This window comes from Coloeus monedula, assembly GCF_965178545.1.
Source record: "Coloeus monedula genome assembly, chromosome: 12".
Taxonomy (NCBI): Eukaryota; Metazoa; Chordata; class Aves; order Passeriformes; family Corvidae; genus Coloeus; species Coloeus monedula.
The window spans coordinates 21,240,658-21,254,418 of NC_138792.1; the positions used below are offsets into that span (position 1 = coordinate 21,240,658).

At 42.9% G+C, this 13,761-nt stretch overlaps 1 protein-coding gene across 4 annotated transcripts in view; it reads left to right on the top strand.

Moving 5' to 3' along the window:
* MBNL3 (muscleblind like splicing regulator 3) overlaps positions 1-12,568 on the top strand; it is a 93,543-nt gene extending 80,975 nt beyond the window's left edge. For 3 of the 4 annotated variants that reach the window (XM_082289442.1, XM_082289443.1, XM_082289444.1), the window contains 3 exons: positions 1,599-1,693; positions 3,135-3,208; positions 5,112-12,568. In XM_082289442.1, the coding sequence (XP_082145568.1) occupies positions 1,599-1,693; positions 3,135-3,191 (152 nt within the window). In that variant the 3' untranslated portion in view covers positions 3,192-3,208; positions 5,112-12,568. The remainder of the gene's footprint in view (positions 1-1,598; positions 1,694-3,134; positions 3,209-5,111) is intronic. The other variant, XR_014226761.1, reaches the window with a different exon arrangement.
* Positions 12,569-13,761: the final 1,193 nt, after the last annotated feature.

The following is a 13,761-nucleotide window of genomic DNA, read 5'->3' on the forward strand; positions in this document are numbered from 1 at the left end:
TTGGACTGGCTGGAGAGTCATCTCTGTAGGGCAGTGTTAGGTGTGCAGGTACGGGGAGATCATAGGGAGGTACCACTGCAGATATACGTGGGATGCAGGGAGGCAGTGGGTCTGAGTATGTGCTCATTAGTCCTGCAGGGATCCACTCTGTTCAGGCTCAGCATCTGGGTCTTACTGAAACCTCTGCAGGCCTTTGAGGACCTTCCCCTCTGTCTACAGCTGCTGGGCACAGCAGGGTGGGTGAAAGCTGAGCTTTCATCCTCTAGCCAAGGTTATGCAAGACTACCAGCATCCAGGTGTGTGCCTGCATTAGTCAGAGGGAGAGAAGCAGGAGCCCTGGGGAGGGTGCAAGGCTTTCCAAGAGCAGGTCTGGAAGCTCTGGCATGAATGGCTAAACACTCTGCTCTTGAACCTGCCTATCTCTATAGAGCAGGGAGGACACATCGCTTGCATGATAAGGAGCCGAGTCCCTCAAATACAGCTCTGCCTGTAGGAAACCCCAACCCACACGTTCCAACATCTCATGGCCAGAGTGTGCACAGCCGCAGCCACACACTCCTTCCTGCTGGGGCTGGCTGTGGCTGCTGGGGTGGAGGGGAAGGCAAGTCTGATTCCCCACCGCATGTTTGTGGGGATGGCTGGGCCTTCCTGTGGACTTCTCGGCCCCGCAAAACCCTCTCGGGTTTGGGGAATGCCCATGTGTGCACCGGAGCATCCCTTCCAGCACCGTGCTCTGTGGGACGCACAGCTTCAGGAGGCTGCCAAAGCTCCCTGCTGCCGTGTTGTTCTTTTGGATGCTCTTCCTGCAAATTGTAGCTGTTCAGATGCATTTGTGTATTTTTCCCTCTCTGTCCCATCCCCTCTTCATCCCCCCTACCCCGCAAGAGGGGAGTTTTGCCAAATCACATAGAATTAGGGTGGAAAGGAAGCATGCTGAATTTGTACAGAGAGAGCTCAGTCTGCCAGCCGCTCGTTTGCCATGCCTCCAGCTCTGTCCCATGCCGAAACATTGTCCCTGCTAGAGAGAGGCAAGAAGACCTGGTGACAGGGCTGCGGCAGCTGCTGCAAAGTGCATCATGTACCTCTGGTTGCTGGCGGGGACGGGGTGGGGAGGGAAGGGGACAAGCTTTCCCAGGCGGGTGGGAGGGTGCGCTTGCCAAAATGTCCCCACCCAAAGGAACGTGCACTGGCTGTGTCTAACTCCCCACGGGTGCGAGCTGACATGGGCTTTTGCTAGCACACCCATCCTCTCCCCCCTTTGGAAATTTGGCCCTTGGAGTCTAATACATCATTGTTCTGCTTATAAATGTACTAAGTGTTGAGAATGTTTTGGTTTTTTCCTTAATTATAATTGTAATTGGCTTTTCCCCTTCTCTCTTGTTTATTTTTTTTCCCAACGCTGTCTTGCTTTGCACTGTGATTGCATGCTGCGCCCCGATGTGTCCTTCATGACGATGTCACATGGCTTGTTGCTGTGATTCCTGCCACGCCCCCAAATCCACCACATGTTGCCATGGTTACATAAAACCAACCAAACAAACAAAATGTATATACACTCCACCCTCCCGTATGTCGCTTCCATGGTTCCCTTCCGAAAGTGCCCATGATGCACGGTGCTACGCCCACCACTGTGTCTGCAGCAACAACTCCTGCCACCAGCGTCCCCTTCGCTGCAACAGCTACCGCCAATCAGGTTTGGCCCTTTCAATGGCTTTCTTTCACGTGTTCAGATCTCGAAGACCGGGCGAGGGGCTGGATCCCGTGCAGGGTCAAGCGCCATTCCGCCCTGCTTGGCGCAGGCTCGGGCTCGCAGAGGCAGCGTGTGCGTGTGTGTGCGTGCGTGTGGCCGGGGATCCAAGGGGGCTGCTCCTACCACCTGTGGGATGGGCACAAGCCCAGCCGGAGTGTAGGGATGGGCGATTGGCAGGGGTGCAGGCTCTCCTCCAAAAACACACCTCCCCCCAGGTCCTCAAAAAATGGGCTTTAAGTCTCCTGAGCATACAGTCACACAAGACCTGCAGCACTTCTGCTTTCAGTCTCAAGCAGAAATATTACCCCGAGCATCCTTCCGTGTGGTATTTTGGCATGTTCTCTCTGGGCTGGAAAGCGGAAGTGGTAACACAAAGTAGCCTCCCCCCACCACAAAATTGGACTCTAAAAACTACCAAAAAATCCCCAAACAACCAAAAATCAGGGGTGAGGCTGTGAAGTCTAAAGTTTTTTTTTATGCCAATAGCATGTCACCCATCCCTACAGAAAGGATTCTGGATGTGCAGTACGTGCCATTATAGCACTGCCGTAAGTGTACAGGATTCCATGCATGTCTGCCGAGCTATAATTCTTTCCAAAACTTTCCTCTGAAGATACCGAGTGTGATGGCTGCTTCTGCACCCGTCCTGAACTGTATATGCACAACCTGTCCTAGTGATGCTTCCTGATAATTTGGTGTGACACAACTTCTCCCAGTTAGACCAGAGACATTTCAAACAGTTTTTAAAAAAATTTTCCCCCAGTACTAATTTTAGCATTTTTATTTGTCATGCTCCCAGGTTTGGAGCTATTGCAAAGAAATTGGGGTGTCACTTTATTCTGTTGGAGGCTGTTAGCCATGCTGAATGCCAGTAATATCTCTGGGGGCATCCTCTAGTCTTTTGCTGGTTGTGAGGTCATGAGGATTTCAGTAGGAGTTTTGCCTGCATAAGTCCTAGGCAGTGTTTTACTGCTCGCAGTAGGAACTGCCAGTCTTTTTCTGTGCTTTGTCATTATTTTCAGGTAGATCAGGTCTTACTCAGACTTGTATTGGTCATGAGAGGAAAGTAGAAATTCCTGTGCAGTGTTGCTCTGTGGCTGTATGAGTCCTGTTTCAGCCAGATAGTTTCAGGGCATTTCTGTAGTCTATGGAGTCAAAATCCCAGTACAATCACCAGGTACTCCACAAGGCATCAGTAGGGTGCAGATACATTGTACCTAATGTGTAGCAAAAGACAGACTTGGGAGTGGATCCTGTTTTAAGACACTGATGTACTTATTAACCTGATACTGAAGACAGAATAAACAGCCCGATCTCAAGGCAATGTTTTAATGTGTTGTGTTCTTTGTTTTTGTTTTTGTTTTTGTTTTTTTTTTTGCTGTAGATATCCCAGTTATCAGTAGATGAACTGAGTAGCAGCATGTTTGTTTCACAGATGTAGAAGTTCCCGATAGAACAGTAAGTTTCTTTTTGGTATTTCTCTTCATGGTGAATCAATTTGTACATGGGCACTGCATCCCCTAAACACGGGGCTGGCTCAGGGAGAGGGATGAGCCCATGGGACCCCACTGGCTTCATGCTCTGCCGATTCAACAGGAATTCAGCAGCTGCAGCATGGACACGGACCAGCCCCATGGTTTATAACGAGCACTGTTTTCTGTGTCTCAAGTACTTGTTTTGCGGTGTTCGCCACTTCCCTGTGCATTCCACCAGTCCCATGGCTTTGTTTACAGGTTGCTCTTGTTCTACACGGCTCCCAGCTGCCTGCAGATGCCTCTGGGATTTGCAGTGTTGATGGCAAAGACTGCTCTGGTAATGAGTCAGATGAAAAGGTGTAACTTCTCTTTTGCTATTAGTGATATATTTCCTTTCCTGGGGTGAGCAGAATTGGGTCAGCAGCAGCTGCTGTGCATCTGCAAGGCTGGCTTGGTCTGGGCAGAGCTCTGCTAGTCAGCTGCAGAGAGGGCCTGGCTCATGGTGGGTTGAAAACCAGAATGAATGTCATAAGCAACACAGTCTTCATCCCACCTGCAGATCCTGGACTTCCCTAAGGTGATAGTTTCCTCTGAGGGGAATGATGGAGGAATTTGTCCTTGGACTTACAGAATATTATTTCACAGGCATAGCAGCAGTGTCATTTTTCCATTGCTTGTCTTTGTGAGTTTTAGCTGATGTTCATGAGCGAAAATCCCTGGATAGTTTCAGTTCTTGACTGTGTTTTTTTACCCCAAGAGAGTAAAGAGCAGTTCAGCCAATTCAACAAGAGGTCACCAGATTTTCTCAAAGCAGCCATTTAGTATATGCAGATATGCAACTCATTACTTCCTTAGGTCATATATTACAGGCAAGTACTTAAATGCTGGAAATTAATTTGGCAAGCAATTCTGTAGTGATATCTATTAGCTAACAGAAGCTACTTTCTCAGTGATGGTCCTTATCTCTGCTGACCTTAATTAAGTACCATATGTATACATAACCTGCTAACTGTGGCCGTGGACCTTGTTCATGAGGGGTGACACCAAGCTTATCCACGTTAATGAAAATGTTCAGCTTAGACTGTACTGCTGTTTCAAATGACACACAGACATGACACCTGGCATGTTAACCCATTTCCGTAACGTGTAAAACAGCCTGTTCCACCCAATAAGGAAATCGTTTGATTGGAAGAGCTTAATCTTGAAGTCTGTTGAGATTGTTTTCAGTATTTTTTCAGGAAACTTTCCCTGAGTGGGACTTTGGTAACTGAAACACTTGCTGCTCTGACAGATGTTTTTCTTTTCCTCCAGGGCTGAAGTAGTCCTGGTAGCCAGGCTGGTTAGTCTAGCTCTGCAGGACATAAGTTGTTGGGTCCTTCAGTGGAGGATTTTCATAAGTACATCCCAGAAGAGGCAATTTGCTCACATAAGAGGGTCCCCTGAGCACAGGGTTTCTGTGTCTGTGTTTCATCTCTGGGCTCAGTTTGCCTCTGGCTCGTCACTCCTTAGGATCAGATTTAATGTGACTGTCTGAAGGAAATGAGCTAACATGAATCAGGGATTCCTTTGGCTCTCTCCTTAGTCGCCCTCTACCTGGCATCCCATCCAAAAATCAGACTATTATTTGTCCACCTCCCTCTTTCACTGTTTGTCTTGTCATCGTCAAAAAAAGCCATAGGTGCAGATTTAAGAGGATGCCAAGTTGTGTTATTGGTGGTTCACCCTACATCAGAAAATTAATGGAATAAAATGTCTCTCTGCAACACACAAATGACAACCTCTTGGGCAACACAGTGAGGATGTAAAAGTATTAGAATGACTTTAAATTATAGATGTATTAACTTCTCACTATTTCTTTGTTGTTGTTTTTTTTCTTTCCCCTACAGCAGACCATGTTGAAATTCTGAACAGTAAAATTATGGAGCACCAGGACTTCTGGGTGGGAAGCTGCGCATGGCCTTTCTGTATATATTCCCCTCTTCCCTCTATTGTTCTCTATCACCTCTACAGTAAGCCTGTTGCAGCCTACATGTTAACCAAAAACTGATCAATGGGAATGTCAAAAAAAAGAAAAAAAAAAAAGCACTATAGAAACAATTAACAAACAGCGCTCTGTTATATGAGATATACAAGTAGGAAATTATAATAGACTTTTATAACACATTACTTTAACACACTTAATCATTTTATGACTACCATCCTGATAAGTGCATCTGCACAGTGGACTGTTGGTTTACTGTATACTATCGATGGATAAATGTTTGTCTTGTTTTTAAAGTGTTATCTTACTGTTTTGTTTACATCATAGACTATTGATTTGTTTTAAAGTGTACATCATTATCAAGTATACTCAATACCATTTTTTCATTATTGTTAATGTCTTAAGTTTTCATATTCTGTAGGTTTTATGGGGTTTTGTTTGTTTTTTTACTAAAAATGTTATTGTGGGAAACAGGAATTATGTGCTTGAAAAACACGACACAGGAATGTTCTGCCCTTTGCTGGATTTTGCTGTTAATGTCAGCTGAAGTTCCTTATGTTTAAATGCTCCTTTTATCATTTAAAATTTGCCTTCAGATAGTCTCCAAATTTTTAGTACCAGTGAAATGAAAGGACAGCTGTCATTTTTAGTCCAGTTCAGGGTATTTCTTTCAATACAATGAGCTGATTCTGGAAACTTTAGGAAAAAAACCCCAAAACCACAAAAGCCCAGGCTCAGTAGGGACAGGAACAATTTGATCAGACAGGGGTAAGCATCAAGGGATTTCTGCAGCTCTGTTGTCCATTGAAGTGCATTCTCAGCTGCAAACGGCGCACAATCTCTCTCGCTGTTTTCATGGTGCAGTCAAAACAAAAAAACAAAAAAATGGTGGTGGAGTGAGACAGCTTCAGTTGGGCAGAAGCTCATTGCATTGGAGAGGAACAGGTGCCAGCCGTTGGCTGGGGAGGGCCCGGGACCATGGCTCAGCCCAGGATGGGTAGCACCAAGCCCTGGGGCTTGTCTCCACCACGCATGCTGAAACATTTTGGCCTGAAATCTTAAATGTGTCTCTTCTTAAAATTTTGTCAGCATGCCCTATTTGTTTAATCACCATTTTCTGTAAGTGGGTGATTTCTCTTCCCCATGATCTCTGGCCCTTTAAAGCAAACACAGCAGTAACAAAGCAGCAAAAAGCTCAGCATAAGCTTTCTGCTGTAGATAAACATCCATCTTAATGGAGTTCCTGTAGGTCAGTGGATTTATTTTGGCACCTTCTACTTGGTCAAGAGGAATGTTTGCTGCACAACAAGGGCTAGTTCTCAATACCTCCTTTTCATACGCATGAATAAAACCATTTCACCCTGTGCACCCTGGACACCCCTGCCTGTCGTTATGCTGCGTTGCTGAACAATCTGGCTGCAGAAATGCATTTTGGTTGAGGATACCACCAAACCATTTGGTTGAGGATACCATCCCTGCCATAGCTCTAGAGAGTCATTGGCATTATGGGAGAGATGGATTTGCTGCTGTAAATCCACAAACTCCATACAAGGAGAAAGAGAGTCAAGCAAGAGGCCAGCTCACAGTGTCTGGAGGGGCGACCACCCCGAGCTCAGAGTGGTCCTGTAGAGTGCCAAATTCAGACAACCAGATTTTCTTCTCTTTTCCTACTTCCTTGGCCTTGGTTAGATTTTCCTTGCCCCCTCTCCTGCAGTGTGAGCACGGATAGTTTACTAGATGTGTATCTCCATGGGCCACAAGTGATGGAGTGGGACCTAGGATGCAGCCTGTGCACCCCAGGGCAGGTTCTGACCATCTGCCCATGGAGACTCACTCATAGCATGAACCTTTTGAGGAGCCCAGCTCAAAAAGGCCTTGAGGAATCTTTTTGTTCAATTCAGCAGACTTTGAACCACATCCTAATAGAGAGGGGAAAAAAACATCCCCCCAAGACCTCCTTTATGGACCCTGAGTTTGACAGTTGCTTGTGTCCGTGGATGTTCCCCAGCTATCCACGCTCACAAGCAACAGAGTGGCCTGAAATCAGTGACTCTGATTTGTATTGGCGACCACATACCTGTTCTTTTCACCACCAAGTTTCTGTTTCCCAAAGCCATAACATTGTTAGAGGAAAAAGTGGATTTGAGTACTTCCTGTTTGAAATTATTTGTGTATCAAAAATGGGTTTTGCACAACCTGTGCCAGTGCCTCAACAAAGAACAGAGCTGATCTTCTTAAGCCAGAAAGGATGCATTCAAGCTTGTATGGCTTTATGAGTTCAAGGAGGTTGAAATTTTTTCAGTGCTAAATGGATTTTTGTATATCTTGACACTTTGATGTAACCTCCTATTTTATTTATCGATTTAAACATCTGGCATAGATGTGCATAGAATGTAAACCTAGAATACAGCTGTTTTCATGTCACATTTAAAGCACTGAAAACAAAAGGTGTTAAAGGATTATTTTTTATTAAAGAGGTCCAGTGAGGGATGTTCAGGGTAGTTATATTAGGTGCCACAACAGTTTTTATATTGCTGGCAAATTTAGAATTAATTTGTAAATGAGTTTAAGGAAAAAAAAGCTTGAAGCACTAAACTTCACCAAATTCAAAACAATCTTGGCAAAAATGCCATTTTGAGGTAGCACTATTTAAACCAGTTGTGCAATGACTTGCTCTAATTTTCTTTGTTCAAGAAAGAAAAGAAAAAAAACCAGTCGCCAGACTATAAATTTCCTAAATAGACTATTACAAAGTCACCAAGCTAGTTAGTGACTCTAAACAAATGTCATAAAAGCATGAATATCATCTTTTATTTGACAAGAGATGTATGTAAGTTTGTTTAAATTGATATAATTTTAGTGACATTTTTATAAGCTTCCCACTTTCCATGAACCTATATTTTTTATTTATCCAAAGTTATTTCTCTTTGTCCATTTCTCTCAGCCTTATGCAAACAATATGCAAGAAATGCTGAAACTTGGATAAAACGGGTCATGCAGAGGGAAAATGAAAGCTGAGATTGATAATTTTCATGAAAAAGGTTGTTAGTAGTTTCAATAAAAAGTACTACTACTAAACTGTAACATAAGCAGACAATAAAAGAGGGATTTAAAATAAAATGGATTCATAAAACTATTAAGATTATTTTTGTTAAATACAGTGTTTTTAGTAATTTGGAACATGATTTCACAATCAGCCGTGTTTTTTAGTTGGAAATTTTTAGCTGATGATTTTTGACTGTGTATTTTTGCATAGCAATGTTCTAGAAGCTCTTATGTCCCCGGGCAGCCCATGCAGGCCCTCTTCCCGAGCGCTCCGATGTGCTTTTGCTCCCGGCCACCCCACTGCTCCGTGCTCGCAGCGTTCCCCAGGGTCGGCACGGCCGGGCTGGGGTGCCGCTGCTCCTCCCGCTGTGCCACTGTCCCACCGGAGCGGGGACTCCACAGAGCCAGCACTGGAGCTGGGTGTATGTTGGTGGCACAGGTGGCTGGAGCAGGACACACTTGTGTTGGCAACATCCTCTGGCCTGGCTCGGGCTGGCACTGGCGCGGTAGGAGTAGCCCTAGGACACGTGGGTACACAACGACTGAGAAACTGGAGTCCTCGTTTTGTTTATCCCTTGTACATTTCACAGACATGAAAATTGAAAAAGGTGAAATTTATGAGGAAAATCTAATTTCCCATTCCTGTTGAATGGATTTAGTTTGATATTGACCTGATTTTACCATGTGCCTGGTGAAGGCCTTAGAGTATATACTGTATGTTAAAGACTGTAATAACTTAAAAAAAAAAAAAGTAGTTGATAGCCTAATCCAAATGTAAATAGAGCTACAACTCATTGTTAGTAGGCTACAACGCATTAATTCATGTCATATATTTTAATTTCTCTACCATTAGTTTTTAAGGTTTTCATTATTGCTTCTTTTGATATCTTTGGTAACTAATGAATTTAATTTTGAAGGAGAGTTAGAGAAAGTTTTAAATTTTTAATACATGTATTCAGCCCATTTAGTTATATTCTAAACCAACACTGAAGCATGGTAAGGTATAGAATACAGTCCGTAACTAGTTTGTATAGTTTACAGTTTAAGAACAAAATTAACTTTGTATGTAACTCCTACAATGATAGATTCATTGTTAACTAATTATATTAAGTTGTTGTTGCTATGGCAACAAAACTACAACATGGCTACCTTTGTATACATTATTTGTGAAATTTTCACATGTAAATTAAAAGTGATGTGTAACAGTATGAGCTTGTTAAAGGTACAGTTCAATACTGTCAGATAAAGATATGATTGAATATTTTTAAAATCCCAAAGTCCCATGTGAACACTGAATTTGTGTCTTTAAGGTCACTTTTTCAGTCAAGAAGTTTACAACACATGGATTTAGAGTCAGGTTTTATAGCTTGTAGAAATTGTTGTGTGGCAAGGGTTATTCCACAGTATTTTCACTTCGGAAACACGGCAGCCTGTATTTACAACATAGTAACCGGTCTTGCTTTCATTTCACATTCATTCACATGGTGGGAATTCAGAATTAATCTGTTTCAGTACTGTAGCTTTGCCTGCAATTTTCTTTTCTCCAGAAATTGAACACTCACACAATTACGTTATGATCAGGGCTAAATAATTAAGCATATAACTATTTTAATACTAATTTATATTAGCAAAAACTGTACATAAGAAAAAAATATTGTGGAATGACCCCGTAACAGTGTTGAAGATACAAATATGCTGCAGTTAAACTGATTCAGTTAGTGTACGAATGTGTGAGACACACCTTTTTTGCACTTATGTACATAGTCCACGAAAGAAATCCTTGGAACTTATTTTGAATATAAAAAGTCTGTAATAATACAGGAAAAGTTTGTAAAAGAGATAGGTATTACTAAGGCTTTGAAAAGGAGGAGTTTTTTGCTATAAAACTTATCTGAAAGCATGATGTTGCTTTGCTGTTGTAAAAGCTTTGTAGTTTGCCATAGCTTATTATACAGCAGACTGATAACAGGTCAGCTCCAACCTGCAGCACAGAGAATGGGAAACGGTGCGGAATGAATTAGTAAGGTCACTAGCAAAGATTCAAATTACTTTTTTTAATCAGCCTACATTTTCAAACACACCCCAGATCACGTTTCTGATAGGTTATGTTTTCAGTGAATCATATTAGGACTGGTAGGTCCATGGCAGCACACACATTTTTCCTAGCACCTAATCCTATATTTTCTCTGGAAGTGTTTGTCTGTCGGAGGTGACTGTCATTGTGGCAAGTGTTTTAAATCCCAGAGCGAATTTGAAATGTCACAACTACCTGATTTTTTTCTTTTTAACCTTTTGGGGCAAGGTAACAAAATGGAAGGACTTGGTGAGCCATAGATGGACAGGGATGGGTTGGGATTGTCTGGGACCAGTTCTTTCTGCTGTGTGACAGCCGTGGTGCTCATTTGAGAGGCACATGGTAGTGCTGCAGGTGGTGCTGGGGCAGGGAGGTGAAGGCTTGTAGCAGTGTGGCCAGCTGGGTGCTCCAGGCTGGGACTAACAAGCCCCTTTGAGTTGCCACCACAGAAGAGCAAAGCTGTGGCCCCTCAGTGAGCAGCCTCTTGTTCCTGTTTGTGTTGGTACCGCTGGGGCTCTGCAGTGCTGGGGGATTTTGGAGCAGCTGAAGCGCCTGTGTTGACCCATTTATTTTTGATTGGAACAAGTTTCAGTTTTCGTTGGATTTTTAAGTACTTTTTTTTTTTTTTCCCAAACCCAAGCCTTTGCTTTGTTTCAGAGAAGTAGCTGGTTTTGATGTGAGTCTGGTCCTGACTCCAGCAGTGAGTCAAGTCCCCCAGAGCAGAACTGGTGGGAGGTGGCACCCGATGTCACTGTTGCCCTTTCCTGGCTGCCCCAGGGTTGGGGGCTGAGCTGTTGCTGCCCAGTCCAAGACCAGCTCCTTGGCCAGCATTCCCGACTCCTGGCGATGCCGGTGTGTGCTCAGCCAGCCCACTCTGCACCATGGGGCTGTGCAAATGGTGGTTTGCTGAATTGGAGTAGCCCCAGGGTCTTTAAAATGAGGAAAAATCAATGTTGGTTCTCTCCATGGTGTTATATAATAACCTAGATTTTAATACAAAATAATCAGCTAGTTCAAGCCACCACACGATTAAGGCTTCCTTTTGCCATAGTCAATTGCTATAATCAAGCTCTTTCTCATTTCTAGGATTATGAGAGAAAAATATTTTGCACTATGTGAAATGAATCATAGCTGGTCAAACTTCATTGGAGTATGAGCATGATCATGACAATGCTGCTAGAATCTTTGCTAGTGATCTTTACTGACATCCTCTATCATCAAAAATAACTTTATATGCCTCTCAAAGGAGATATTTAAACATACAAAATAACACAACTGTTAAATAAAATGAAGTTATTTTTCCAAACACACAACAGAGAGAATTACCTGACACCGAATTACAAGGTTCCAGTTCTTTATTACTGTACACAGATGCTATTTGATAGTGGTGGAAGCCAAATGATTTTGTTGCCATGGCTTTTGTATCCTAGCAGATGAGGGGATGATAAGACCATTCTTAGATTGGATTATGGGATTTTTTTTTCTTTCCAATTAGCTTTGTTTTAATTTTTTTTTTTTTTTAGATCATGAAAATGAACTGACTCCTCACCCTTTATTACATCACCTGACAACAGATCACTTTTTTTTTTTATAAATAGAGAATTGTATTTTAGGCAATCACTAAAATCAAAGAAAGAATGTTCTCCTAAATTGTCAATTTTTAATTTAAATATATAAAAACATTTATACTGTACTGTGTAAAGTAGATCTTTGAAGCACATTCTTCTTTTCATAGGCATTTCTGGTAAAACAAAATAAGGGAAACATTAGGTATCAATTTAATGGTATAGTTTAGAAAATGTATACAAACAACTACACTTAGCCCTGTGGAATTGTAAGAAATTAAAGTATCATTGGATCCAGACTGGCGTAGGTTAATACAGTATTTCAGTTCCATAACAGGATAGTTCATTCCCTCAACTGCTACCAACAGGGTGTATGCTTTGAATTTATTTTTCTTTTTGCCACATTATATTGCTATAGTGCTTGTATGTGCTTTAGAAATGTGCATAATGCTACTCATTTTAGTATGTTACTTCTATATTGTTATTGTTTATTTTTTGATCTTTTAATAAAGTGTATAAAATTCTTGGTTATGTTTTTTATGGATCCATATCTACACATTAATAGGAGTTTACTTTAAAAACTTTTCCAGTTCCAGTTTATTAGTTCCAAACTTCAAAGATTATGATGTAAAAATAATAACTAATGAATTTGAATCAATGTTATATCTGAAGTGTAGATCAACAGAATAAATTTCTTTCCAGAAAATACCTTCAGTATTTTGAATTCTATGTAGCCAGTGCCTCCTTTTTACTGGATGCATTTGGCCTATCATATTAAAGTTACTAACACAAGACAGACATTTGTATTTTAGAAAAATAAAAAGTAAAACTTTCCAGATGCTGCCTTTTGATTTCTCTCATGCCTTAGACTTAGGGACGTGAGTAACTGCCCTTGTGAAGTCCGAGTGTCAGTCCAGCCTTGGCACACTTTGGGGACACGTGATGTGGTCTGCTTGGCTTGTTATTTTCTATGCTTCCTTTCTGATCCTGTCTGTGATGTGATTAGAGAGGAGATCAGAGCTGTGCATTTGAAGATAACCCTGAAGAATAAATCAACTCCCATTCAAAGGCCTGCAGCTTTTGTAGCACAGTGATGTGTGTATTAATTTTTCTCTCTCAGCATTCATGTCAGATACTGTTTTGAATGTCCCAGTGCAACAATACAACAGTGAGCTCCCCTTTGGCAGCAGCCTGGATTCCCCATCTCTCTTCCAAATGCCCAGCTCATCCCAGGCTGCCCGGCCAGGCTCACATCTCTGGCCGGCACAGCCTGGGGCTGCCTCTCACCATGGTCTGGAGCCACCCTGGCTGAGCTGGGTCTTGGCTGCTGAAAGAGAAAATTGCTTCTTGATGAGCTTGCGTAACTGAAACGCTGTAACACTGTGTAGATTTAGATGTAAGAAAAACGCTCAGTAGCGTGGCCACCTTGGTCACCACCTTTTTACCAATAGCATTGTGTCAAAGGGGCTTTTACCCTTAAACTGGCTGGAGGTTGCTCCATCAAGGCTTAAAGCTGGAGGCTTAAACCCTCCAAGCCAGGGCACGTGGCTGTCCTAGGCCACAGCGTCACTCAGCTCGTGGGTGGCAGAGGACGATGCCGGGAACCCCAAGGATGTGAGTAACTGCCCTTGTGAAGTCCAAGTGTCGGTCACAGCCTTGGCACAGCCTTGGCACCCAGGTGGCTGTGACAGGACACCAGCATCACAGGTGAGCCTGGATGGTGCAGCCTGAGGAGTCTGGTGCCAGCACAAGGGAGTCCCCTCACAGCAGGGGAGGGATCCTTGGCTGTTTTCCCAAAAGGGTTTTAAGAATCTGACTCTTATGACGTGGGGGAGGGATTAGGAGTTTGAGAATGTGTTTCAGTGGGTGCA